This window comes from the organism of the source record quoted next (assembly GCF_019968985.1).
Source record: "MAG: Porospora cf. gigantea B chromosome Unknown PgB_NODE_15_length_78710_cov_114.494, whole genome shotgun sequence".
Classification (NCBI taxonomy): domain Eukaryota; phylum Apicomplexa; class Conoidasida; order Eugregarinorida; family Porosporidae; genus Porospora; species Porospora cf. gigantea B.
In genome coordinates this window covers 1-23,711 of record NW_027178712.1, presented here as the reverse complement: position 1 = coordinate 23,711, position 23,711 = coordinate 1, and the positions used below count along the sequence as shown (strand labels likewise).

The window sequence follows — 23,711 nt, the reverse complement described above, 5'->3', positions numbered from 1 at the left end:
GGTTGATGAGGCGCTGCTGACTACGAAACGTGTCCTCCTGTCTAGAGGCTACATGCTTCAGATCAGCAGGGCTCGGCCTACAGCAGGTTTGATGCGTCTACAATGCCTGCCTACCGTCGGTTCCAGAGAAGCCTAGCCAATGTACTGCGTCGTGGTGAATCAATGTCAATTTGATCAATTTGGGAATGGACAAGTGCAAGCGAGCTGGCTGCCAGAAGCTTTTCGACCCCGCTCTGGAGGAGCCGTGCATTCACCATCCAGGGGCCCCTATTTTCCACGACGCACAGAAGAAGTGGAGTTGCTGCAACAAAGGATCCTGGGATTGGGATCTCTTTATGAAGATTCCTGGCTGCACCACCTCCCCTGAGCATACAAATGTGAAGGTCCTTCGACCCAGTCCTAAGCCTGTTGCTGCCCCCGAGCCCGTCAGAGTTCCTGAACCCGTTAAAGTTCCCGAACCTGTCAAAGTTTCGGAGCAGGAGGTCGAGGTGCCCGTGGAAATAATATCCGCTGGCGTGCCGGTGCGAGATGCTCAAGGCAAATTCAAGTGCACGAATCCAGGTTGCGGCGTGAAATACACCTCTGAGGATGAAGAGTGCCGTCATCACCTACAGATGCCTGTCTTCCGTGACGTGAAGAAGTTGTGGCCCTGCTGTTCGATGCACGCCTATGACTGGGATGACTTCATGAAGATCCCTACGTGCTCTGTCGGTGAGTCGCATGGATGGATTATTGACGGCAGGCAAACACAAACCCAAGACCTGTTAGGTGATGTCCTTGTTTTTGATTCGGAACCGGCAGAAAATCGTCTTGAAAAGATGTTTGCTCTTTACGGGTATCACCTCAGTGCCCTCGGGGAGGTTGTATGTGTACTGCTTTGTCTTCGTGCTGCTATCCTCCACTGCAGAGTAAGCGAACACGTACACTTCTTCATGCGATGCCAGATTCACGAATCGTTTTGCGACGATTCTGCCATAATGATTGCAGTACTCCCCAGCAGTAGGGTCACCATAAAGCTTCAGCCATTTGTCTGCTACTGGTCCCGACTTGAACGTCACCACCTTCGGAGGAGGGTACGAGACTCCGTAAGGCTCGCGCCTCTCTTGGGTTCCGCCTTGGAGGAGCTGTTCCTGGTACTTTGCGCTCAGCTCCTCACCCATTTGCCGTTCCAACCGAGCTTCGGCCACCTGATTGGTTATCAGGTGGAAATTCGCCTGCTTCCCTACCTCAGGCAAGGTGATCCTGTCCTCTGGTAGCGAGATATGCACCACAACGTTTTTCGAGGGCGGAACGTCACCTGCGGCCCGCAGAGCAGCGATCTCCTCCCGCGCTCGGTTGGGGTCTATCGCTGTGGTGATCTTGGGCCCTAGGCGTTGGATGTCAGCGTTGTGAAACGTTGACGGGTGCGCTGCATTTCCCAGACACAGCAGAAGGAAACGGCGCATTCTACAGTGTGCGGATTAAGTTTCGAATACCGCATCGTTCATTGGTTGCATACTCAGGCTTGAATCTGCTTCGGAGGCGTGGGGGGCCTTAAGAGTCATCACAACCGAGGGTCGAAAGTGGGTTTCCACAGCACTAATTACGACCGTCACCTTGGAAAACGCTCTCAGCGTCGCACCTGAGGGGTGCTGAAATTCTCTCCGCTCCTCTACATACTTCCAGTTGTCATCCAGTTTCACGAAGCCCTCAATACCATACCGAGGAATGAGCACCTCAAGACCATTCGTCTTCAGTTGGAGAACAGAAGCGGTATCGATCCTGTCACCGTGCTTTCTGAAGAAGAGATACGTGAAGAATCCGGTGGAGGCGCGCCCGCAGAGCTGTGCATTCCGATGCCGTTCACTCAACAGGGCACACTGCGCCTTCATTCGCTGCCTGGAGGCGCAGGTCTCTGGAAGGGGCTGCAGCTTTAGCGCGGCCGCAAGAAATCGGTGCACCAACACATCAGCGTATCGACGGATGGGAGATGTGAAGTGAGTGTAAATGGGAGTCGCCAGGCCATAATGTCGGTACAACGACATCTCCAACTCTCCACTGCAGAAGTACAGCGCCTGATTCATGCACCTCGTGGCCAACATCCGAACAATTCCTCCGAACTGAGGGTCGTCTGGCTTTGTGCACATGTCTAGGGAGTGCGAAAGGGCTCGGGAGCTGGAGAAGTCGAGGATTCTGTTCTCAGTTTGGAGCAGTTCCTTTAAAGCCTCGAGTTCATCTGGAAGAGGTGATAACCATACTGTTTGAGAGACTTACTGGTCTTGGGTACAGGGTGCCGCCGCAGGACGGCGAAGTCGGGGAAGGCTTCCACTATCTTCTCAGCCACGGTGATGTTGGCCAGGAGCATGAACTCCTCAACAAGCTTGTTAGTTTGGTAGGATTCGTATATCTTGATGTCTTTGGGGTCAGTGGATCCGTCGTCGAGGGCGAACTTGACCTCTGGTGAGCAGAGCTCCAACGCGCCTCCCTCGAAGCGATTCGATCGTAGAACCTGTGCCACGGAATTCAGCTTCCGAATTCCCTCAGTCAACGGTGTGAAGTCAGCTGTATCGTCGATTTTGTTCTGGGCTTCAGCGTAGCTTAACGCAGCATGGGACCGGATCACGCACTTGGCAAACCGGAAGTCGACGATTTCCAGCGTGTCCGGATTCACCCTCCAAAAGACACTGAATGTCAGTCGGTCTCGCTTCTCTACGAGGGAGCACAGGTCCGTCGTTAACAAGGATGGGAGCATGTCGGTTCGTCTGTCGACCATATACACTGTGGTGCACCTCTCAGCCGCTTCGGCGTCAATGGCGGTGTCCGGCTTAACGAAATGCGTCACGTCCGCTATGTGTACTCCCAGTTCCCAAACGCCATCCGGCAACTCCCTGAAGGATAACGCATCATCAATGTCCCGACACCCAGGTGGATCGATACTGCAGACGGTGAGGCCTGGCGCCTCACGCAGATCCTCTCGTCGAGCGATTTCATCAGGAGGAATGCACCACTCACGAGGAGGAAGACATCGGAGCACGTCGTTGGCGAAGTCACGGGTAATGACGTCATGGTCCCGGAGTATAACCTCAGTCTCCGTAGCTAGGTTGTCTACAGGGCCTAGGATGTCCATCCAGTGGCCAGTCGGGAATTTGCGGTGCCGTGGCCACTCGTCAATCATAACAGCTATCCGCTTGCTATCCAGTTCGTTGCTGTTCGCCGTCCTTATCGTTATCATAGGCACTCGACCGTCTACAGGAATGAAGCGCCGTGAAATGCGGGCAGCCGAACTCACACCGACCTTCCTGAAGTCGTCTAGTGCCTGCAGCGTTCCACAATACGTCTTCCATCGACGTTTGATGATGCTGACGACTCGTCCAAACAGGCGTTTTGGGGTGGTCACCGCTGTAGGCGCCTCAATCTCCTCCTCACCCAACAAATCCTCGTCCTCAATGAACTTGTCCTGTGCTGCAGCGAGCGTAGCATCCTCTTCTCGCAGCAGCTCTATGGCCACCACGTCATTGTTCACGGACCTGTTAGTGTTCTGGAACCCCTTGATGCGGATGTCCTCCGTTTGAGAAGACACCGTCACGAACCCTGAGAAGCAGGACCGGCGGTCCATTCGAATCACGCCCTGTAGCAGCGTGCCCGCACGTACACGCCGATTTACTTCATCGAGAGGCATATGCGCTTCGTAGACCGTGGCGTCTCCACAAGAGTCAGCGTCTTGCTCTTCCACAAACGCCAGCCTCTCCAGACACCCAGGGAACTGCGCCTCTCGGCTGGCTGCCCACTCCGCGACAGTTACAGCCAGGCACCCGGCTTCGAGGGCCTGCTGCTTCTTCTCGTCTGATTGGGTAAGGAGTATTACTTCGGTTGTGACACCTCGGAGACTCCGGTGAGAGGTAAACCACTCGACAACCTTGTACAATTGTCGGTCCAGCCACTCCGTTCTGGGCTCGAAATCTTGTTTGGGAACATGCGTCTTCTCGAAGAATTCGTTCGGAAACGGATAGAACCTCCGGTGATCTAGGTTCCTTTCGGACCTGAGAGCTGAGGCATAGCGTTCGCTGCTCGCTCCCCTGCAGAGTGCACGCAGTTTTGCATGGCAGCTCAGGTCCAGCTGCCTCAGCTCCTTGAGCATGGAGGATGAGAGGACGACGTTGTCGACACACGCAGAATCCAGTAGAAAGTTAACCTGTCGTCTGGCCACATCCAAATCCAATACCAACAGCGTTCCATCGCCGAGCACCTCTCCGCCACAACCGCAATCCTCGTGTCCACAATCGACTGTGGACCGCAAGTAGAGTTCCGTTGGAAGGCGGCGGATAAACCCTTTCCGGTTTCGCGCGACTCTAACTTGAACTGCCACCATAATTGGTACTTTCATGCACGCATTCGTGCAGTCGGGAAGGCGAGCCAACTCCGTTGGCACTCATTTCTGGAATGTCGTGGATGAGACATTCGGCATGCTGGATTCGGAGTATCTGTCCTCACGACATGCCGAGGTGCGGCGCCATGATTGGTCGTTGGCCAGACCACTGGTCACGCCGGTATACACTTCAAGTCTGCGGCCTCGGAGCCTGTGGATTGATGAACCGTCTTCTCTTGGTTGTCTTTTCATTGACAATGATAGGTTGACCATCCACAGTGAAGCGTCAGTGGCCAGAGTCGCAGGAGACTCGAACGCGACATCTGTACCGAGCGAATTCCAACGAACGCGTCCAGCACCAACGCCTTACCAAAGTCAATGGTACTACCATGATGAGGTTCAGGAAGGTGCAGAACTTGTTGTGCCAAGCACAGACGTCGACGACTCCTACTTCACGTTTCTCAAGGCGAATATCGACCCATCCAACCTCGCAATTGGGCTGACCCACGACCAGCTGGAGGATAAAGCTAGGTACATGCTTGAAATGGCCGATAGGCTGGAAGCTGTGTGGTTCTTGGAGGAAGTGGAGTCGTCGTTGGCGACATTTTTCCTGGAAGAAACTCCGAAGACTTCTCAAATTCATCTGTCGCTTTTATCAGTTCCTTGCGACAAGAGGCCTGAACTTCACTTCATGAGGCACATGCTGCATTTGTCGGGACTCGCTACTGAGTTGTACAATCACAAGTCATGCATATTGCCTATAGACCTCCAAGGCATCGTGAGTCCTGCCTTGAACCTGCACCCTCAAGGACGCGAAGCGGACGCCGCAGCGCTGGCATTGGCACTCCAAGGCCTCGCGCCCCTCTTTTCTGAAGATGTATGGGAGCTTTTGGGTTCGACGATGAACCCTCTGCCACTGGGGGCACTGTCTTCTGTGTTGCCTTACGGGCTGCCGTTGCCGGACTCGAAGCCATCAGAAAGGGAGTGCATGGTGCGGCGTCTTCTCGCGAGTACAACGCAATTTTTGCCAGGCGAATACAATAACGAGCATCCCTTCCAATTTGCTGCAACGAGAGGCGTTCCGGCTTCGGAGTCGCCCCTGCTTTTCGAGACGCTCTTGCCTAACGCGGCAATAGTGAGGTCACGAACCTTCTTGGAACCTCTACCTGTCCCCCTGCCAGCATTGTTCCCGGGCATCTTTAGTGCCACTGATTTTGGCCAACTGATAATAAATAGCGACAACACAACTGCCATTCCGGAAATCGTTGGCGTTGTGTCAAAGGTAGAAGCGATCCATGACTCGAGCACAGAGGTGCCTTCCAAGGTAAAGCTGTTCGCGGAAATGGACAAGTGGTTCAACTACGCCCATCGCCGAAATCTACTGGAAGAGGTTGGTCAATTCCAAGGCCTCGAACGCGACGAAGTGGTGGAAAGATATAGACAGCTAGAGAGCGTACTGCGCATTGACCACAATCTGGATTGATTCGTTTCGATTGAAAGGTGCATTTTACAAATGAAATGGCTTGTCGTGGCTGGGAGTGTGACAGAGGCGGCAATGACCATTCTTAATGATACCGGTGAGGGTGAATCGGACTGTAGACAGGTCATGTCGCCGTCAAGTCCACCAGAGAGAATACCGTGGTGTCTCTAACACATACGTTAGTCAAAGATGCCTTTCAGACCGGCTGCCACTCCGAAGATGGTCCGTACTGTGGTCTTCTTGCGCCACCGCCTATTCGATGGACGGAAGAGTATCAATCTCACAGCCCTTACGTGGTTGTTGAAACAGGCAGAAGGCCATTTTGGGTGGCTGAAGGGAAACCACAACGTCCCGATGCCGAATCCCCCCTGAATCCCCCCCATCTACAGTTTAAGCCGAGGCACTGGAGCACGTATCAAATGCCAAATGGACTTCCAGCAGCTACCACGATCTACGATGATCTGGCGGTTCACTCAACACCAGGGGCGGAGGAGAAGCTGCTGAGCATGTCGTTGGCTATGCACTCGCAGAGCCACGCTATAGAACGGCAAATTGACGGTAGACGCGAAAGCTTGATGGAGACGCTGCCCAGACCCGAACAACCTCCACCGACCTTCCACAATCGAATCAAGGTTACTCGTTTACCTGGAATCCCACGTCGCAAGCGGAGGTCTCGAGTCTTTGTGGAGAAGCGCGTGGAAGTCACAAGGGTAACGAAGGGAGGCGAGCTGTCGCCCCGCGCGCAATCCGCTGAGTCTAGAGTCTCCGTTACAAATCTCAGGTGGACGGGGAGAGCGCTGCTCTTCCTTGTGGGTCCTGATGTGTGGCCTGGGCTCACGAAGGTCCAGGGATTGCACTCGAACAACGCGCTGCTCCGGCAGGGCGTGTCTTTGTTCTGGAGGGGCCATTGGCAAGTGAGCGCAGCGGACCACCCTCTTGTGATTCCCTCGTTCGTGAAATCCAGACCATTCCCCGACTCTTCCTCATGCCTTCGGATCACCTCACGCACTTCGGAAATTTGGTTCTCCAAACCCGTACTGCTATCGGGGCTCTACATCTGGCTTGAAGACGTTAACACACCTGGAATGCTTCTCGTTGAAGGGATTCCCTTTCAGGAAAACGCCGTGAATTCTGCGGCGAGGGGCAACCCTTCAGGCCACTACGGAACTCCAGACCTTCTTGGCTTCGAAAACGTAAGCAAGGGTTGGAAAGCGGTACTCCCCTTCAACGAGTGAGGGCGTCAGAGCGTTTACACAGATTTCACAGGAGGCGAGTGGAGACCCAGCCCTTGGGAGGTGGCTGGATCGAGGTTACTTCACTCAGTGACCAGGCGCACGTCAGCAGAATAGGTTCCCTCCGGTTTCAGTTCCTGAACGAAGAGCTTAAGGGCTCCATTCCCCGAACGAGAGACCCACCAGAGCCGCCTGCCGGCTTCTACACCTTTCCGAAGGAGGAGGGGTCGGGCCCGGCGTTCCTGCCCTTCTCAAGCGACTCTGTCGTCCATGAGAAGCCCCGAGTATGCTTTGGAGGCCTCCAAGTCAACGTTCCAGTTCCTCTGTGGCAAATGGACTGGGCGGATATCGACAACGTCACGGAGGAACGAGAGGTACTGCGGGCGCCTCGAAGCTCGGAACGCTCGCTTGCGCTCGCAGCCATTTTAGAGCGCCATAAAGAGCGGGATGCCTACAACGCGATCCCCTCGTCGTTACCGGCCACGTTATTGGCGGTATCGGACAACAAATTGGCCAGCTCTAGGCTTCTCAGCTCGCTGAAGTCCGGCTCACAGCAGTTATGGGTTCCGCGACCTCCACTAAAGTCAACTGTGTTGGGTGCCTCTCAGCCCTCAACCGTCGAAGGTCTCAAACAACTCCGACTGAAACAAAGGGAAACGGTTAAATTTGAGGACGAGTACTTGAAGAATTTCTATCCTCGAAAGACTAAAGCGTTCCCGTCTCCTTCGTTCCAACTTCCCGGCAGCCATTCTGATGCTTTCTCCTCCCGACCAGTAAGCGGAATGTACATCCATCATGGAACGAGGCTCTCTGCGGACCAGATGACCTTTATCGGGACCCACGTCCCGTTGGAGAGCCCCGTCGCCACATTGGAGGAGTTGAGACGGCTGAGGCGGGGTTTAGCTCGGGCGTTTGGGCCTTGGACACTGATCACATCTGTCAACCTGCACCACTCCTACGCGCGATGTGAGTGTCCCCGCGTCTCCCCATGCAGTTATCGGCGCACACGCAGCAAAGGAGGTCCAGGTCGTCACGAAGCTAGAGGCGCTTTTGCAAAGCGCTGCCCAGGACGCGCTCACGCGCGCGACGCAAAATATGATATCGAATACCCACCTATCCCTCGGAGGTGGCGAGATTCATGAGGCGTTGAACGCAGCGTTTACTGAGTAGGCCTTTAGGTGTGTGTTAACGCAGCATGGTGTCGGCGGAAATACGAGCAGTGCTTTCGGAGAACTCGGAGATGATCGCGCAGGTTCAGGAAGCGGATATCGACATATCCGCCTTGGATCCTGCGAAGATGGAGGTGGGAGTGTCCCTTCACGCTCAGTTGGAGGACGACCACCCTATCACCCTGTCTTTGAACGTCAATTTTTCTGACGTTGTTCAGCAGATATTCTTTGACGAGCAGAATCACAAACGTGCTGCGGTTGTCTCGGTAGAAGCGAAGCCCATCACGCTTAAGATGGTCACGGAGCTGGATCCTGCGTCGATCCACTCTTTTTTTGAGGACGAAAAGGCGTATTGGGCCAAGAACAAGACCGGCAATTTGTACATTGAGAACAATGCTCCGAGGACGATAGGTGTTGACTCGCTGGACAACCTGAAGCTCTCCAGCCTGGAAGTGGACTCAGCGGCGATCGTGGAACTTCTTAAGCAGTTGCTGTCGTCAGAGGTGGCAGAGGACGATTTGGACCCATCCAAGTTGTTCGAGTTTCTGGGAGGAGACACTATAATCGGTCAACCTGACTCCCTTGCCTGGAGCGAGTGGCTTCAAGAAAACGTTGCGGTTGGCCCATTGAACGAGGATCTTTGAATGTGCGTGATTTCGTAATTTTGGGTGCAAGTATTCGCCCATGCCTACTGGTCCCAAAGGAAAAGTGAGCATCCGGGGCGAATCAATGAATCAGACGTCTCATGATTGGGAGGTTTTCGCAGTGCATTCAGGCTTCGTACGTCCCACCAAAGAACTCGACTGGAAAGCCGGACACTACAACTACGATTCCTTCTCCCTACCACCTGGCAGCATGCCTGCGTTCTGCAACAACAACGGACTCCCGGCAACTGCTTGGCGCCCTTTTATCTTCCGAAACCCCCCACGAGAGTTCTTCCTTGAGGACACGTTCAGGTCCATGCCGCCGTTGAGCTCCTGGCAAGCAATAGAGCTCGAGAAAGCACTGTGCGTGGCCTCTGAACCTCTTGGTGAGATGCCTTTTCGGCTTTTCGCGGACTCCAAGTCCTGCGTCAAAAGAGGGCAGCTGCTAACTGGTGGCTTCTGTCGAGCTGGGTGGTGAGTTGCTTGTGTTGCTTATGCTTTGTGTGGTGCTGGAGAATCAAAGGTGATACGTAGCAATTGCGTGAATAGCAACAGCAATGACGGCCCTTCCACCTAAAATCGAAGCCACCCTCAAGAAGCTTCGACAAACACATTCACAGGTGTCAGGTGTGCTTGCCATGACCCAACTCGGATCCGTGTTGCTCTCAACCTTTCCCACCTCGGACATCCGTGACTCCTACGCGGCCATGGCACGTGCTATATTAAACCCAGCTCAGGTCTCGGTTGAGGAAAACCTAGGTGAGGACCTCGAATTCCTGCGGTTCTCCACATCAAAACGGAAGTTCCTCCTGGTCTCGAAGGTGAGGTGGAGGCGGCTGGTTGATTCAGTCGGGTTACGCCATCCTTGTGGGCTACCAAGATTCAAATGCATGACATATTGCCGGTGTGATGTTTCTGTGGTGTGCTTTAACAGGAACACTCGCAGTGACCACCCCTTTTCGGGCACTTCATCAGGAGATACGTTCGCTTGTTGAACCTCCGCCTCTGATGGACTTGTCGGGCATGGCAGGCCTGCTGAACGTCACTGTCCCAAGGATCCTCTTGCCTGTGGGGGGCCCGGGGTTACTCGGTGGCGCTAGGCAGCCGCCTTTACCGAAGACGCCGCCAGATGCGGCTTGGCTCAGAGATCGAATGGTAGACGCTGCGGCAAATCTGGAGCTCGACGAAGTGTGGTCATTGTTGGCTCAAACGAACCGGATGAAACGAATCTGTGGAGGACAGACCTGGTCACCTCTTCCGGACGTGGTACGTTATGGTCAGACATCCTACGTGCTGCCTATAGTAGATCGATTGAACTCGTTGGGATGTGACCTGAGAGCGCAGAATGCCGTAAGATACAGAGGGGATACATATAGTCCGGATCTACTGCCATCCACGAGGCCACTCGGTCACGCAATGACCCAGTCCTACGACACCTCCTACAGCTGGACGACGACCTCGTAAACTGCCAGGACGCCTGGGGTCAAACTCCACTCCATATATACCTCCAGACGATCGTGACGCCATCTCCGTCCGAATTGGATCGCCGTGTAGTGGAAGCGTTGCTGACTCCGCAGTACGACTGGACTGTGAGAGATGCGTGGGGAATGTCCGCTTCCTTTCGCGCGGTAGCTTCCAATGTGCATTGGTCCCATTGGAGGCTAACGGAGCAATCTGCTGTGCATTTGGACCTGTTCGAGACGAATTCTGAGGGGAAAACGCTATTGTCTGCCTGGTTAGACACAGCTGGCTCCCAAAACCTCCAGCTTAATGGCATCGTAGCACAGGCCTTCACGACAATGTCATCATGTTGGCAGCTACCTGATGGTCCCACTACAGGCCGTCTACTGGCCACTCGACCTCCTTATGCCATGATGAAGACATGGATGGACATGCTGCTTAGGTGCCCACGCCGTATATCGGCAAGCCTGTGTTATGAGGATTCGCATGGGTTGCAGCTTCGATACTTGGTTCCTCATGCTCTTCACAAATCTTCTCACTTCCATCGAGACTGGGACTCTGGTGGCACCCTGTGGAAGAACCTGGATTTGCAGATTCTTCGAGTACTACAGATAGCCGGACGGGACCCGCTCTGCCACACAGAACGTACGCTACGCCTTCCTCACCGAACATATCACCTGTTCAATTTGGTGTCGCGGGCCGCACAAGTGAGCTCTCGATGAGGCTCACACAGAACCACCCACAGAACATCTCCATCAGGCGATTCATGCACCGCGTGTTGTGGGACGCCCCCCATTCGGTACTGTGGTCGCGGCTCTCCCAAGTCAGCACGTGGAACGGGCGCATTCACGAAATGAAGACTGTTCGAAGGGAAACATGTGAGACTGGATCTGGCGTCACACAGCCAACGAGGTGTTTTGCCTGATGATCGACGTAGACAAGGGGCATCTGCCATCGTTGTACTCATCGCTTCTACTCGAGCCAGACGTGAGCATGATACGACACTACACCCTTGCGCTGCACTTGTGTGAGACCGATAAGGACCTGTCTGAAACCGTTCGAAGCTCAATGACTCGTACCGTCCGGAAATTGTTGCTGACCGTAGCAGTTACGCCGAGCACCGGCGAATTTGTAGCTGAGCTGATGTACTTCCACCCGAACGTCGCTGTCGACCTTCTCCTCACCCAGAACTTCGCCGAGGACGAGGGCGTCACAGTAGCGATGAACGTCGCGGATGCGGTGGTAAGGCTCGAGAAGGTTCCCGGGTATGGAAGAACGGCAGCTAACGCACAAGTTCAAGTCTGCCGTGTGAGTGAACTGGTTGACTCATCATCAGAACTTAATATTCGCCTTCTTGAAACTGGACGGTCGGCTGCGAGTCAAACGGATTCAATCTCTTATCCAACATCCCTTGTGCACCGGTTTCGACAGACTCGAGGTACTACGGTTCCTTCATGGCGCTAAGCCCGCTTTCCAGGCGAATCTCGTACACTCTGAGGCCACACTCCGAGAAAAAATGCTTGGTGACATGAGCAACCTGGCGAAAGTGGTTGTGGAGCTTGAGGGAGGCGCCACTCCGACACCTATCAAATTCGTTGAGCACCAACTACGATCCAGCGGTATTGCGTTGGCTGCTCACCTAGCCGTTTGGCTGGTCATCGTGAGAGGGAGGCCCATCTAACACAGGCTGTCATGTGCGATGGGACGCCCGACCCTTTCATGGTGATGCACGTGACCAGCATCAACACCCCCCGATACTGGTTCAACCTCTTCAGACACAGTATCACCTACGCCTTGGGGTTCAAGACCATTGATGGACCCGTACACTTCTGGACCAACTTTGTGCATCTACTCATGCAGGCTGCCCAATACTTCTGCCTCGTGTACTTTGTCGTCCTGTGCATCTATTCAGAGACGCGGGAAACGCTGTGGGCATACATCCTACTAGTGGCCATTAACTTCTGCGTCGCCGCGTACCGGGCGACGGTGGTGCCTCACATGGCCCGAGAAGTGAACTACGCCATCTCCGAGAACGTGGACTTCGCCGCTCTCGAGAGGCCGCTTGAGATGAAACCGGCCTGCGACTTTAATAAGGCGTGGGAAGGTTTCCCAAGCAGTCAGCATTTACTCGCCTGCGAATTCGGTCCTCCGGCGCCAATATGGTATCAGGTATTCCGACGCACCAACCCCATGATCGGAGAGCTCCGTTTTGCCCACCGACCCAAGAATCTCTACGAGCGCCACATGAAGTGGCGGGCCTACTACACAAACAACTGGTCCAGCGACGTTCCCAACCAAACCGCTCCCGATCTACGCCTGCGGTGGACACTATTACGGATTGGAGACTTCGCGAGCTACATGAAGCACTACGGCATTTTCCGGCGTCCTCTCGAGGCCGCTGTGAAAGCGGAGACGTTCACGGGGAGGCGTTTCACGAGGTATTTTCTGCTGTACCTTCTGATGTGTGCCGTTCCTTACAACCTGAACTTGACGGGGTTGCTGGGGCACCCTTTCGCTCACGTCCTGTCGAACAGAGTCCTTTTTCAGACATTTGAGGGTGCACACCAGAACCACTACCTCGAGGCAGTCTTCGCGTACTTAACGATGCAGCAGGTGTTTCTGCTCGGCGTCCCTCTATGTGGGTGCTAGGAGATGGTTCATACAGTCTATATGCTGGCGGTTCTTCGAGCACGAATCCGCTTCATTAGGAAGTTTCGGGAACACATGCGACCTTATTTAAGCACCCTTCTCTCAACGGAGAACATTGAGATCAGCCCTCTGCTTGTGCGCCGCCTTCGAGACTTCGAAGCAGTCTACGCCCGTATCTCAGCCAACCGCGAGTCCTACTGGACCCCCAGTCTGCCCGTGGCGCCTGCCTTATTTTTCGGGTTCCATCTGTTGGATGGACTGTTTCATTTTGGAGCGTCCCGTGGGTTCCTAGTCCTGCAGACTGTCCTCTTCATGCATGTCCTGCTGTTCGTAGTGGTTCTGAGCGTCGCGGCGTATGCCAATTCGCTGTTGGTAACTCAATGGATGGCGCCTACATACAAGAATGCCGAGGAACGAGTGGCTAGACATGCCTCTGACGCATTCGTATCGAAGGCCAGCAACTACAGAGCCACCACCATATTCGGGTTGCAGATACACGCCTGGTTGTTGCTGCCTTGCATTCTTCCCATAATGGTTTACCTCGGCGGGACGCATGCACTGGCCCACGTAGACGAATTGCTGGTGTCGCTGTGACTAATTGATTACAGTTTCATTCTGACACGTTACGTAGAGACCGCTTGAGTCAAAGCATCGGTATGGCGCCTCACAGGTCCTGTGGATAGTGGGGTGAACCCGCTCGAAAACCGCCCCGCCGTCGTGGTGCTTGGCCATGGCCAGTCCCCTTTCCTGATCTCCGACAGTGTAAGTCGAGCAGAAAGATGAGCCATCAGAGTACTGGATGAAGCTTTGACAACCGATGCCAATACATGAAGCGCACGAATGTTGACTTGAGCACTGGTGGTATTCGTCGATATCCTTCTGAGTGTAGAAGCGTGCACTGACTTACAGTCCAGTATCCGAGTACTGACGCCAACCCAAAGACTATGGCCCCGAGCAACAGTAGCCCTAGCGACTTCCCGAGAATAGTACTCATCTAATTTTTAACGTTTCGTGGGCACTTGCATTGTTTGCATACTGCTCCCTCTGAAGGCCTGACCCTGTCACTGTTGTGGGTGCGGCTTTGACCCAGGGTTCAGTGGTTGTCGTTAGTGACGGAGGCAATTTGTGATGAATAGCGGTTGCTACGGCTGTACATCTTCAAAGGCTGTCAATTGAACACTTTGTCACACGATTACAAACATGAGTTGTGTGCACTGTGTGTGATGTATGGCACTCCAGTTAACGACCTTGAGTCGGGATCGTCCAAAAACTGGGTATCTGATCAACGAATTCGCAGTGGATTCGTACGAAAAGTTCTTGGTTTGGTCTTGACTCAGCTGATAGTCTTTGTGGCCATCACCTCTGCTTTTGTCTACTCTGATACTGTGAAGGTATGGGCCGCTTCATCTTCTGGAAGTCTGGTCAGTCTCGTGTGCGCTGTTGTGGTTCTGGTGATCACCGTGCTTCCGCTTTGCTATCCGAGCGCCTATCGCCAATACCCTAAGAACTACATCATTCTGTTGGTCTACACGCTGGCCTTGGCCGCGGTGATTGGCGGGGAGGCGGCAAAGCTTACGCACTCGGCAGGATCTCAGATATTCCTGCAGGCGTTGGTCGTTACTGCCGTAGTAGTTGCCGCCCTGGTTGCCTTTGCTTCCTTTAGTAATGTAGACATGACCACCTTCCTTCCCTATGTGGTCACGTTGAGCATGGCCTTACTGTGCGGCCTCGTCATCGGGGTCGTCGTCGGATCCAAGCTGTTGAATACCGCCATGTCTGTGCTGTCCGCTGCAATTTTCGGCCTGTACGTAATGATCGATCTCCAATTGATCATGGGAAGGGGCAGCCTGAAGCTCAGCGAGGACGAGTACGTGCTGGCGGCCATCATGGTGTATACGGATGTGGCGTATTTGTTCCTTGAAATCATGCGCCTTTCCAAGAGTGACGATTAATGTTCGTGCTCAAAACTGATCGCAATACAACACAGGTCATCGCTTTACGATCACTCAAAAGTTCAACCCATATTGGGAGCTCAGATTCTGCATGGTGTTTCTGAATTGGTCGAAGTTGAGCGACTCATCAGATCGGGGCCGCACACAGAATGAGGAAAGATTCAAACGGGGAAGACTGGGTGAGGATATGGTAAAGGCTCACTCTTGCAAACGTCTCTCAGAATGGCAGGTTCCCGAGTACATGTCCTTACGCTCACGAGCCGAGGAAAGGTCCGCTTGAAGCCCTGATGCGTTTTCAAACTTAACGCTTCTTAAGCGCATCCTCGGCACCAGCAACGGGGATTGTTCCAGCTGAAGCGGCTCTTTCTCGGGTTCGGAAACCTCCGAGCCACCTAGTTTGGGAACCCGAAGAAGGTCCAGTATGAGTAGATCGTGTGAGATGATGTCGGTCACGTGCACCTTCCATTGAAGCCGTTTTCGTCGCCACCAACGTTGAATCCTTCTAACGGCTGCTGTGAGGTTCGTGATCCTTCGAAGAGACTCCTTCATTCGAAATCGCCATCGAAAACAACGTTGGATGCGAATAGTTGCTGTTTCCTTTTCCCGTAGACGAAGTTTCTTCCGCTCTTTAATCTGCTCCGACGTGCGGCATGTGCGCCTATCCGCAATCGAAGCGGCCGGAACGCCAGAATTGCGACTGAAGGCCGCAGAACAGGTGGAAACACGGCGAAGCGGTAGACGTTCCAACGGACGAGACGGTAAGCGATCAAGTTGGCGGGATTGTCGGTCGTGCTGCCGGTCGAGCTGCTGGTCGTGCTGACGAGAGTGTTGGCGAAAGTGCTGGTGAGAGTGCTGAGACTGTTGCCGATGGTGTTGATGAGAGTGCTTCCGAGAAGGTTGCCGGTCATGCCGGCGAATAGGTTGCGTGGTCTGTTGCCTTGTGTGCTTGGTCAGATGAACTTCTGCTTGACGCGGATTGACAGCGCCCCTAGCCGCTATCGGAGCGACTGTCGCCGCCGTCCGTTGGTCTCGCGATCGCCGAGGATCTACGGTCCCAGCATAGACTTTGCGATGCGTTTTGGCGTCGTGGTCGGGTCGTCTACGTGGTGAGTTGTCCATCTCGGCTGCTAGACTCGCCGTCGGCCTCGGAGCGAAAGTCTTACGTGAGATGCAAGTGGTAATGGGCGCGGAACTCCATTGCGCCACCTCAGGTGTAAAAGTTTTTCGGCATACGGCCTGAACCCGAGGAGTTGCTGGATCTGTGGAATGAATGGTAGGTCGCTGAGTAACCGCCTCAGTTGCCCGACACAGAGTGCTCATGCGCCTGGAAGGCGGCTTCAGCGGACTGGAGAGCCGTCGTTCTGGTCTTTCGGTTCCCAAGGGAATCTGGGATTGTTGCAAGGCCCGTCTGCTTACCGAGTTGCGATGTGGAGTGGCAGGTGATCTTCGGCGGGTAATATCGTAAACTGGAAACATATAAAAAGACATTTAAATAATTAATTACAAGAGAATTAGTGTGATATTTGAGGGATTACTTTTCTGAAAGCTCAATTTGGGGCGTAGTGCCTGCTTATTAGGCGAACCGCACAACTCCAGCCCCTGATTCGCTGTGTGTTGTCTCGTCGCGGCACCCCTCACCGTAGGCGTCTTTGGTTGCACATCTAGGCCTGGCATCAGGAACGGAGGGCATGTATTCGAATTAGCGTGTTTTACAGTCACTATTGATTGTAGCGGTAAACAACTAGAAAGAGGCGCGGACCGCAGGGTAATGCCTTGCGATCTCCAACTGTGACTCTACGTGATAGACAGTAACACAAAACACGAATTCAACGCATGTTGCGCATAACGCCGACCACCGCCCCTGTGAAACACGCCTGCGTCGCTCTCTTAGGTAGCGGTACAATCAGCGCCTCTGCCGCCTACAAGTCCATCTCGTCCGACCCCAAAGCCCCACATACGTCCTTCGACGGGAGTCTAGACGGAATACCTCCGTATGGTGACACTGTACCACAAGTCACATGGCCTGCGACAGGGAGGTGGATTGAGCGGTCAGTCAACGCCCCCTGTGGCTTGCTTCGTCATTTGGCAGATGTCTTGTTGGCTGTAGGGTTCATTAAGAGAATCCCCGCCTCCCTTGCAGAAGTAGAGGCATCGCCAAACATTCGGAACGTTCTCGATCTTAATAATCTCAGCGAATCTGTTCCCGGAGCTCATTCGGACGCAGTGCAGTACGCAGGTACTGCAGCGTTCGTTTTGCTAGGATCAACGCTGTCGCCCACAACTGCGATCGCGATCGATGTTGCTGTCGAATCGGAGATCGGAGCGGACATCGACGCCAAGTACGACGTCTCTGAAACGTTTCTTTGTGCCTTGCTGGAATTGATGCATCTTTCTGCGGACCTCGACGTGCTCTTTCACAGAATGCTAGTGACCTTCGACTTCGACGGCTGCTCCGTGACACTCTTTACCGATGATGAGGAACATGTAACCTGGACCCAGCAGTATACACGTCGACATGAGACATCATTGAGCTTTGAATATGATGAATGGCAGCTGGAGCGTATTTCGAGGCGATTCGGGTCTACTTTGCCCGAGTCACCGATGGAACTGTCCTCCGTCAAGACAGGGAACTCCAACCCCAGGTCCCTGATTCCTGTCTCCCACCCCAGGTCCCTGATTCCTGTCAAGACAGTCAAGTCCACATCTACCGTGTCACCCTTGGAGTCCAACCCCAGATCCCTCATCCCTGTCAAGACAGTCAAGCCCCACTCCAGCACCTCTTGCCCTATCAAGACTCTCAAGCAGCGAATCAAGGCGACGAATCAGCCGCGCCGCGGAAGCCGAACTCGCATCGAACGGCCGAAAGACGTCCTACGATTCCCCTATAGCGCCCCTGTCGTCGAGTTATGCAACCAGATGTACGACGAGCTTAGACGAGTAATCCTTCCAACACGGCATCATCATTACCTTCCGCCATGGGAGGCCATGCAGGAGTTGGCGGCGGTGTTGGAGAGCAAAGGACTTACAGACCCAATGCGTCCCTTCAGAGACGCGGCAAGGCGTGCGTACCCAATTGCCCAACAAACGCGCTGCGGAATTCGCGAGAAGGCAGGGGTCTTTTCCCAGCAGTTGACAAGGGAAGTATCAAGTGAAATTAACTCGGTCGAAGAGGGTGTACTCCCAGCGGTCGACTCTCTGTGAAGCCCTTCTCTGGTTGAAGAGAGTGTACTGCGCTTCTTTTTTTATCGTGTCCGTAACGTATCGACGGCGTGATCCAGTAACAAGTATAACAATTATAATTAATAATAACTATTAATAATTGCTTGTTGGAAACCAGCTACTTGGTCTGTGTTCACATAAATCGGCAGCACATCCCTTGACAGCGTGACAGACCGCAGCAGTACAGAAGGGTTGGGAAGTGAGAACCAATTTGTTACTTTCTGGGGCGGAGTGATTGCTTATTGACTCTCCAGTCAGATTCGCTGTAGCGTCAGAAATGGAGGCATGTATTACGAATCAGCACAATTGATCGTAGCGGTAATTCGCGGAGACACAAAAGTCCAATTCAAACACCACATATGTTGCGCATAACACCAACCACCGCCTCCGTGAAACAAGCCTGCGTCACTCTTTTGGGTAGCGGCACAATCAGCGCCAACACCCACGAATGTCTGCAGCCCGTTAACGAAGCAACAGGCAGCCAGTCCGGCACCATCGGCGGTCGGCGAAGTTTCAACTGGCCTGGTACGGCCGTCAACTGGCCTGGTACGGCCGTCAACTGGCCTGGTACGGCCGTGAAGCGAATGGAGGTGTCCTTCGGAGACGAGTGCGAGTTGCCTGGGTATCTGACTGACCTTCTCGTAGGCTTGGGCAGCCCGAATATTCCCACCTCTCTCCAAAGAGGAGTTGAGCCTTCTTTGTTGGTTCGAGATGTGCTCGGACTGGACTGTCTCCGTTTTCCCACCCCAGAATCCCTTGAATACGCGGTACAATACGCTCGAAGCGCGGCAAAAGCTGTTCTTGGACCGATGCTAGCTGACACTATTATGGTCGATGTGTCTGTTTCCCCAGACGTCGGATCTAACGTTTCAGAGACGTTTCTGTGCGCTTTGCTGCAGTTGATGCTCGTGGCAGCGGATATCGAGGAGCGATTTTGCCAAATGCAAGTGGCGCTTTACCCAAATAGCTGCTCGGTGACGCTCATCAACGACACTGGCACGCCTATATCCTGCAGCAAGCAGCACCAGCCGCGCTTTGGTGGACCACACGAAGCAAAAATCCGCATCCTGAAGTCCTTGAACACGGACTATCAGATGCTGCAGAGCATATACATGCTCGAGCGGCGCAGGCCTAATCTGTCAGTATCACCTGCCGAGTCCTCAATTGCTGATCCTCAGATTCTGCCCAGCACACATTCAGCAGTCAAAATACTAGACATCCAGTCCTCATATGGTGATCCTCAAATTCGGCCCAACACCCACTCGACTGCAAGCGCAGTAGAGTCTCCGGTGAAGTCCACTGTTAAGGAAGTCAAGTCGTCCATCAAGAACGTGAAGCAGGCTCAACTTCCCCGCCGGCGAACTTCTCTCCCGAACAGATCACAGTCTAGTCACCTTTCCTCGACAGGTTCCACAAGAGCAAAGCAGGCCCGTCGTCAAACATATGCCCCTCGTATCATGAAATTGTCCGACAAGCTTTACCAAGAGCTCCGTCGGAAGATAATACCAACCCATCACCACAGCTACTTGCCTACGCATGAGCAAATGCTTGAATGCGCCAGCTCGTTGGAGAGCTTGGTGGATCCGACGTCGGCGTTCAGGGATGCGGCAAGGCGCGCGTACCTGAAGACCCAGCAAACACGCTGCGTAGTTCGCGAGAAGGCAGAGGTCTTTTACCAACAGTTGACGAATGAAGTATCAAGTGAAATTAAGTCTCTATGAAGCCCTTCTCTTCTTTTTAACTCTCTGTGTCGATGGCATCAGAATGGAGAAAAGTGATCCTAGACCAAGTCAGTTAAGACGTTGATGCCAGAGCGAGGCCTGGGGCTAGTGTTCACGGTCGCAGTAAAACATGCGAATGAGTGACAAGCGTTGGCATTTGCTGAGAAGCTGTTGGCTACATATGGGTGTGTCAGTAAAGTGACCGAATAATCAAGTGTTTCCCTATGACTGTACTTCACAGACAACCCCCTCAGTCCGCCGCTAAGCTAGCAGTTGCAGCACTGTTGGGAGGCGTCAGCCTGGTACCTCGAGCGAGCGATAGACAAGTGAAGTCAGTCATCGTGAAACCGCCGACTTGTTGTTCTCTGCAAAATACGCACCAGGCCCTGTTAACGCCTCCTCAGGGGGGCAGGCTGAAGTCAATCCTGGCCTCGAATACCACGACCAAAGGCGCCAAGAAATCTCTGCGGTTCAACTCGAAGATGCCTCGCCATAAATGGAACCCGACAAGCTCATCACTTTGTAGCGACGTGGAGACTTCATTCCGGAGGCCAGAGCGACTGGGAGCCCCTTGCAGCTTTCTACGCCACTGTTGCGACATCCTAGTTGAACGAGGCGCCCTTGAAAGGATCCCTGATGCTTTGCAAAACATCTCGCCCTCCAGATCGGTGATTCGCGTTCTGGACCTCGATTGTCACCAGCTACCAACTGAAGAAGTCCTTCATGATGCAGCTGAGTATTCTGCTTTCGCAGCCTTCTCGATACTAGATCCTTTGTTATCCGACACCCTTTCCGTGAACGTCGCTGTCCCTATGGAGGATGCCTCTGCAAGCCTCGGCCATGTCGATCTTTCCGAAGTCCTGCTATGCACTATGCTGCAGCTTTCGCTTGCGAGTCCCCCGGTAAAAGAACGATTCAACCGAATGCACGTCACATTTGACAAGGACTGCTGCACTGTAACCCTCATCAACGGTTATGGAGGATATGTTGAATGCGTCAAGGATTATGTTCACTTCGTCGCGGAGCCCAGAAGCACGTATGACTTGATGAGCCGTATCCATTCTGAATTGTGCTCCAAAGTTCTATACGACGACCAAAACGACTACATCCTAGGGAACAACGATATCTATGACCTGGCCAGGTGGATGTCTCGGCACCCCATATCTATGGCTGGTTTCAGAGAGATTGCTAGAGAGGTCTTCCGCCAAGTGAAACTTCTGGAATCTAACAGAAACGTCGAGTTGCTGCCCTACTATTTCTGGCATCGTTTAAAGGCTGCGCTGGAGAGGGAGGTGGAAACCCCCATGATGGCCGACATGGCCGCCCTGAGGGTCTTGGACGCCGTTCACCTGGTATCGCTCATCAACGAACCGAGTACTACGCATAGTGATATTTATGAGAAGGAGTCTGCAGGTGGCGTTTTGGAGACCAGCACGCTGTCGACTGTCGAGACAGTCAAAAAGCCCAAGTCACCGACCACGCTACCAGCTGTCGAGACAGTTGAAAGGCCCAAGTCACCGACCACGCTATCAGCTATCAAGACAGTCAAAAAGCCCAAGTCACCGACCACGCTACCAGCTGTCAAGACAGTCAAAACGCCCGAGTCACCGAGCATTCTGTCAGCTATCGTGAATTCCTGTCCCAAAACACTCAAGTCTTCCAAGTCTTATTCCAAGAGCGTGAAACCATTTCAAGCTCCGCGTCGCCAAGGCAGAGACGTTACGGGCCCCAGGCGCGGATATATGAATCCCACTCTGTCCACCATTGCAAAGGAGAGGCCACCAGTTACCTTGACCAGAGGGTTTACTCCAAGAGCAAAAGGTTGGTCATACACGCACGAAGTCGCAGCGAGTAACGCGCCGAGATTCGTGACGACGTTTGCCACACCTGTCGAACGACGAACCCGACGAAAATGACAGGTGATGCTTTTTTTTCTTAAAAAAATTTAACTAATGAATGCCGAGGAGTTCTATGAGGCGTTCGTAAGAGAGCCAACCGCACATCAACAGATATCTTCGCGCTTTCCGGCTGACATTCGGGAGTCGTGTTTGGAGTCCTGTCGAACAGAGAATATCGATCCCTCAAAGGAAAAACGGAGGTTCCAGGAGTTCATCCACTTGCATATGAAGCACGACACAGGCCTCAGGGCCGCTATGTGAGTCCTTTCATACTTCGGGACGCAGACGCAAGCTTGGCGAGCCAGGAGCGCGTCGGTCTTCGATGGGCCAAGACCAACAAGGTGTAATATGTGGAAGGGAAGATGTAGGTGTCTTTTTGCACTGGACATAGGACATGACCTCGGTGATGGACTCTATTCGGTTGGAGAAGGCGGCCAAGCCGTCATTTACTTTGCAGGAGCCATGGAGCCTGGACTGTGAGGCTTCTGGGGTCCTTGATAAAGTCAACATGTTCACTGACGAATCGTCAGCTCCATTGGTGGTCGACGACATTGACTTCACGTCCCTGTGCTTCAACTCCAGCACTGAGACGCTTACAACCGCTTTCCGAGATCGACTGGACTGCTTGCACCAGGAGGTATCGCAGAGCAGCAGTCTGCGACAGCTGCGCGACAGGGATCTGCAGCTGGCTTCGCTTGCGGACCCCAGGGCCGAAGTCGGTGTCTTCGTAGGAGCCGTAATTTCAGAGGCGGATGGCAGGCTTACGAGGAACTCCGCAGTCATGGAGGATCCCAAGTGCGGTTGCTCGGCGCAGCTGCTTCTAGAGGGCATCAACGGCTTCTTCATCTACCCAAATCAGCTCATTCGAGTCTTTGGGATCTGCACGGCTGGCTTGTCGACGAAGCTGCGTGCCATGGCCCTGGAATCCGGGTTCTCTGCACCCCCTCCCCCGCCACGAGTCGATCAGACGCTCACCTTTGACGTACTGTGCCCTCCTTACACCTCGCCCAAGAACCTCGCCTTTGTGCTTCTGGAGAAGAAACTGCAGCAGTGTACAGCTAACACGGTTATACTACTTGGACCGCTTGTAGAGCCGACGAATCCGATGTTGCTCGACGGGGTGTTTCGCACATCAAAGGAGGATTTCGTCTCCGATATCGATGTCGCTGCACGCTTTTTCTCAAAGCTCAAAGGTCACACGAAATATCTCTACGTCCCTCACTCTGACGATGTTCTCTGCCCCTTTCCTTTTCCGAGTCCGCCAATTCCGGAGGACACGCTGGCGACGTGTTCTACGACGAATCCGTTGTACTTACGATCAACGTCTGTGAGCATCATGGCAACCTCACGAGATCTTCTGACGCCTATTATTCGGAACTCCGTTCGCGACAACAAGGTTGACCGCCTTGAGCTCGCCTGTCGCGAAATTCTCTCCCAGAGAACACTTGTTCCCGCTCTCTCTATGACCTGTCCCTTGGGGAACCTGTCATCGCTCCCGGTGCCTACTGAACACCATGTGTTGGTCTTCAAATCCCGGTTGCCAGCCTTCTCTAAGGTTGTGGATGGTCGGCTGTTCGTAAACATGGGCATGCGCGTGTCCATGGGTCGCGTTCAAATCAGAGCGCACGAAGGGCCACACGCCATGTCAGTGGCGATGTACAAGTGTGATCTGTGATCAAATGTGGGGGTGTGTTATGGCGCGGGGGTGTGCGGCATGTTGCAACAAATGCTGAGTATTGCGATCTTAGCCGCTTTGTGTGTCAGCAAACCACTAATTCTCAGCTGGGATGACGAATGCTTAGCTGCTCTTGACTCCGACGCCGTAACTCAGGCAATCGCAAATGTAGGAAGCAGCATGCAATCAGATGACTTCGACCACAACAGACTCAAGACCAAAGCGAAGGCTATCGCCGCTAAGCTTGCCGGCAAACGACAGAAGAC

At 53.6% G+C, this 23,711-nt stretch overlaps 11 protein-coding genes across 21 annotated transcripts; 9 read left to right on the top strand and 2 right to left on the bottom strand.

The window, feature by feature from the left end:
* Nucleotides 1–764: 764 nt before the first annotated feature.
* Nucleotides 765–4,363, bottom strand: KVP17_003439 (uncharacterized protein; the record flags this gene model as incomplete). Of its 3 annotated transcripts, XM_068520722.1 has the most annotated exons (3): nt 765–1,408; nt 1,499–2,215; nt 2,254–4,363. In XM_068520722.1, the coding sequence occupies 3 exons, from the start codon at nt 4,361–4,363 to the stop codon at nt 765–767; spliced, it is 3,471 nt and encodes a 1,156-aa protein (XP_068378159.1). The 3 variants fall into 3 exon arrangements, with proteins under 3 accessions (XP_068378159.1, XP_068378161.1, XP_068378160.1); XM_068520723.1 differs by lacking the exon at nt 765–1,408 and having other exon boundaries at nt 1,461–2,215; XM_068520724.1 differs by lacking the exons at nt 1,499–2,215; nt 2,254–4,363 and having other exon boundaries at nt 765–1,445.
* Nucleotides 4,364–4,442: 79 nt separating this feature from the next.
* Nucleotides 4,443–5,828, top strand: KVP17_005297 (uncharacterized protein; the record flags this gene model as incomplete). The annotated part of the gene is made up of 1 exon (XM_068515102.1): nt 4,443–5,828. The coding sequence occupies one exon, from the start codon at nt 4,443–4,445 to the stop codon at nt 5,826–5,828; it is 1,386 nt and encodes a 461-aa protein (XP_068378200.1).
* Nucleotides 5,829–5,858: 30 nt separating this feature from the next.
* KVP17_003433 (uncharacterized protein) lies at nt 5,859–8,870 on the top strand (the record flags this gene model as incomplete). Of its 4 annotated transcripts, XM_068520713.1 has the most annotated exons (5): nt 5,859–5,922; nt 5,949–7,056; nt 7,083–8,023; nt 8,052–8,223; nt 8,252–8,870. In XM_068520713.1, the coding sequence occupies 5 exons, from the start codon at nt 5,859–5,861 to the stop codon at nt 8,868–8,870; spliced, it is 2,904 nt and encodes a 967-aa protein (XP_068378150.1). The 4 variants fall into 4 exon arrangements, with proteins under 4 accessions (XP_068378150.1, XP_068378151.1, XP_068378152.1 ...); XM_068520715.1 differs by lacking the exons at nt 5,859–5,922; nt 5,949–7,056; nt 8,252–8,870 and having other exon boundaries at nt 7,390–8,023; nt 8,052–8,227; XM_068520714.1 differs by lacking the exons at nt 5,859–5,922; nt 7,083–8,023; nt 8,052–8,223; nt 8,252–8,870 and having other exon boundaries at nt 6,245–7,060.
* A 40-nt stretch (nt 8,871–8,910) lies between these two features.
* KVP17_003458 (uncharacterized protein) lies at nt 8,911–9,348 on the top strand (the record flags this gene model as incomplete). The annotated part of the gene is made up of 1 exon (XM_068520759.1): nt 8,911–9,348. The coding sequence occupies one exon, from the start codon at nt 8,911–8,913 to the stop codon at nt 9,346–9,348; it is 438 nt and encodes a 145-aa protein (XP_068378194.1).
* A 79-nt stretch (nt 9,349–9,427) lies between these two features.
* Nucleotides 9,428–13,574, top strand: KVP17_003429 (uncharacterized protein; the record flags this gene model as incomplete). Of its 4 annotated transcripts, XM_068520702.1 has the most annotated exons (7): nt 9,428–9,691; nt 10,247–11,038; nt 11,065–11,209; nt 11,236–11,639; nt 11,668–11,991; nt 12,018–12,969; nt 12,997–13,574. In XM_068520702.1, 7 exons carry the CDS (start codon nt 9,428–9,430, stop codon nt 13,572–13,574), a joined length of 3,459 nt encoding a protein of 1,152 aa, XP_068378143.1. The 4 variants fall into 4 exon arrangements, with proteins under 4 accessions (XP_068378143.1, XP_068378142.1, XP_068378141.1 ...); XM_068520701.1 differs by lacking the exons at nt 9,428–9,691; nt 10,247–11,038; nt 11,065–11,209; nt 12,018–12,969; nt 12,997–13,574 and having other exon boundaries at nt 11,256–11,795; XM_068520700.1 differs by lacking the exons at nt 9,428–9,691; nt 10,247–11,038; nt 11,065–11,209; ... (1 more) ...; nt 11,668–11,991; nt 12,997–13,574 and having other exon boundaries at nt 12,024–12,980.
* A 629-nt stretch (nt 13,575–14,203) lies between these two features.
* Nucleotides 14,204–14,932, top strand: KVP17_003463 (uncharacterized protein; the record flags this gene model as incomplete). Its single annotated transcript, XM_068520767.1, has 1 exon — nt 14,204–14,932. The coding sequence occupies one exon, from the start codon at nt 14,204–14,206 to the stop codon at nt 14,930–14,932; it is 729 nt and encodes a 242-aa protein (XP_068378199.1).
* A 1,294-nt stretch (nt 14,933–16,226) lies between these two features.
* Nucleotides 16,227–16,606, bottom strand: KVP17_003460 (uncharacterized protein; the record flags this gene model as incomplete). The annotated part of the gene is made up of 2 exons (XM_068520764.1): nt 16,227–16,398; nt 16,437–16,606. 2 exons carry the CDS (start codon nt 16,604–16,606, stop codon nt 16,227–16,229), a joined length of 342 nt encoding a protein of 113 aa, XP_068378196.1.
* A 159-nt stretch (nt 16,607–16,765) lies between these two features.
* On the top strand, nt 16,766–18,133 carry KVP17_003434 (uncharacterized protein; the record flags this gene model as incomplete). Its single annotated transcript, XM_068520717.1, has 1 exon — nt 16,766–18,133. One exon carries the CDS (start codon nt 16,766–16,768, stop codon nt 18,131–18,133), a length of 1,368 nt encoding a protein of 455 aa, XP_068378154.1.
* A 377-nt stretch (nt 18,134–18,510) lies between these two features.
* Nucleotides 18,511–19,872, top strand: KVP17_003424 (uncharacterized protein; the record flags this gene model as incomplete). The annotated part of the gene is made up of 1 exon (XM_068520692.1): nt 18,511–19,872. The coding sequence occupies one exon, from the start codon at nt 18,511–18,513 to the stop codon at nt 19,870–19,872; it is 1,362 nt and encodes a 453-aa protein (XP_068378133.1).
* Nucleotides 19,873–20,096: 224 nt separating this feature from the next.
* On the top strand, nt 20,097–21,788 carry KVP17_003447 (uncharacterized protein; the record flags this gene model as incomplete). Its single annotated transcript, XM_068520737.1, has 1 exon — nt 20,097–21,788. One exon carries the CDS (start codon nt 20,097–20,099, stop codon nt 21,786–21,788), a length of 1,692 nt encoding a protein of 563 aa, XP_068378173.1.
* A 36-nt stretch (nt 21,789–21,824) lies between these two features.
* KVP17_003431 (uncharacterized protein) lies at nt 21,825–23,445 on the top strand (the record flags this gene model as incomplete). Of its 3 annotated transcripts, XM_068520710.1 has the most annotated exons (3): nt 21,825–22,027; nt 22,056–22,134; nt 22,162–23,445. In XM_068520710.1, 3 exons carry the CDS (start codon nt 21,825–21,827, stop codon nt 23,443–23,445), a joined length of 1,566 nt encoding a protein of 521 aa, XP_068378147.1. The 3 variants fall into 3 exon arrangements, with proteins under 3 accessions (XP_068378147.1, XP_068378146.1, XP_068378145.1); XM_068520709.1 differs by lacking the exons at nt 22,056–22,134; nt 22,162–23,445 and having other exon boundaries at nt 21,825–22,031; XM_068520708.1 differs by lacking the exons at nt 21,825–22,027; nt 22,056–22,134 and having other exon boundaries at nt 22,165–23,445.
* Nucleotides 23,446–23,711: the final 266 nt, after the last annotated feature.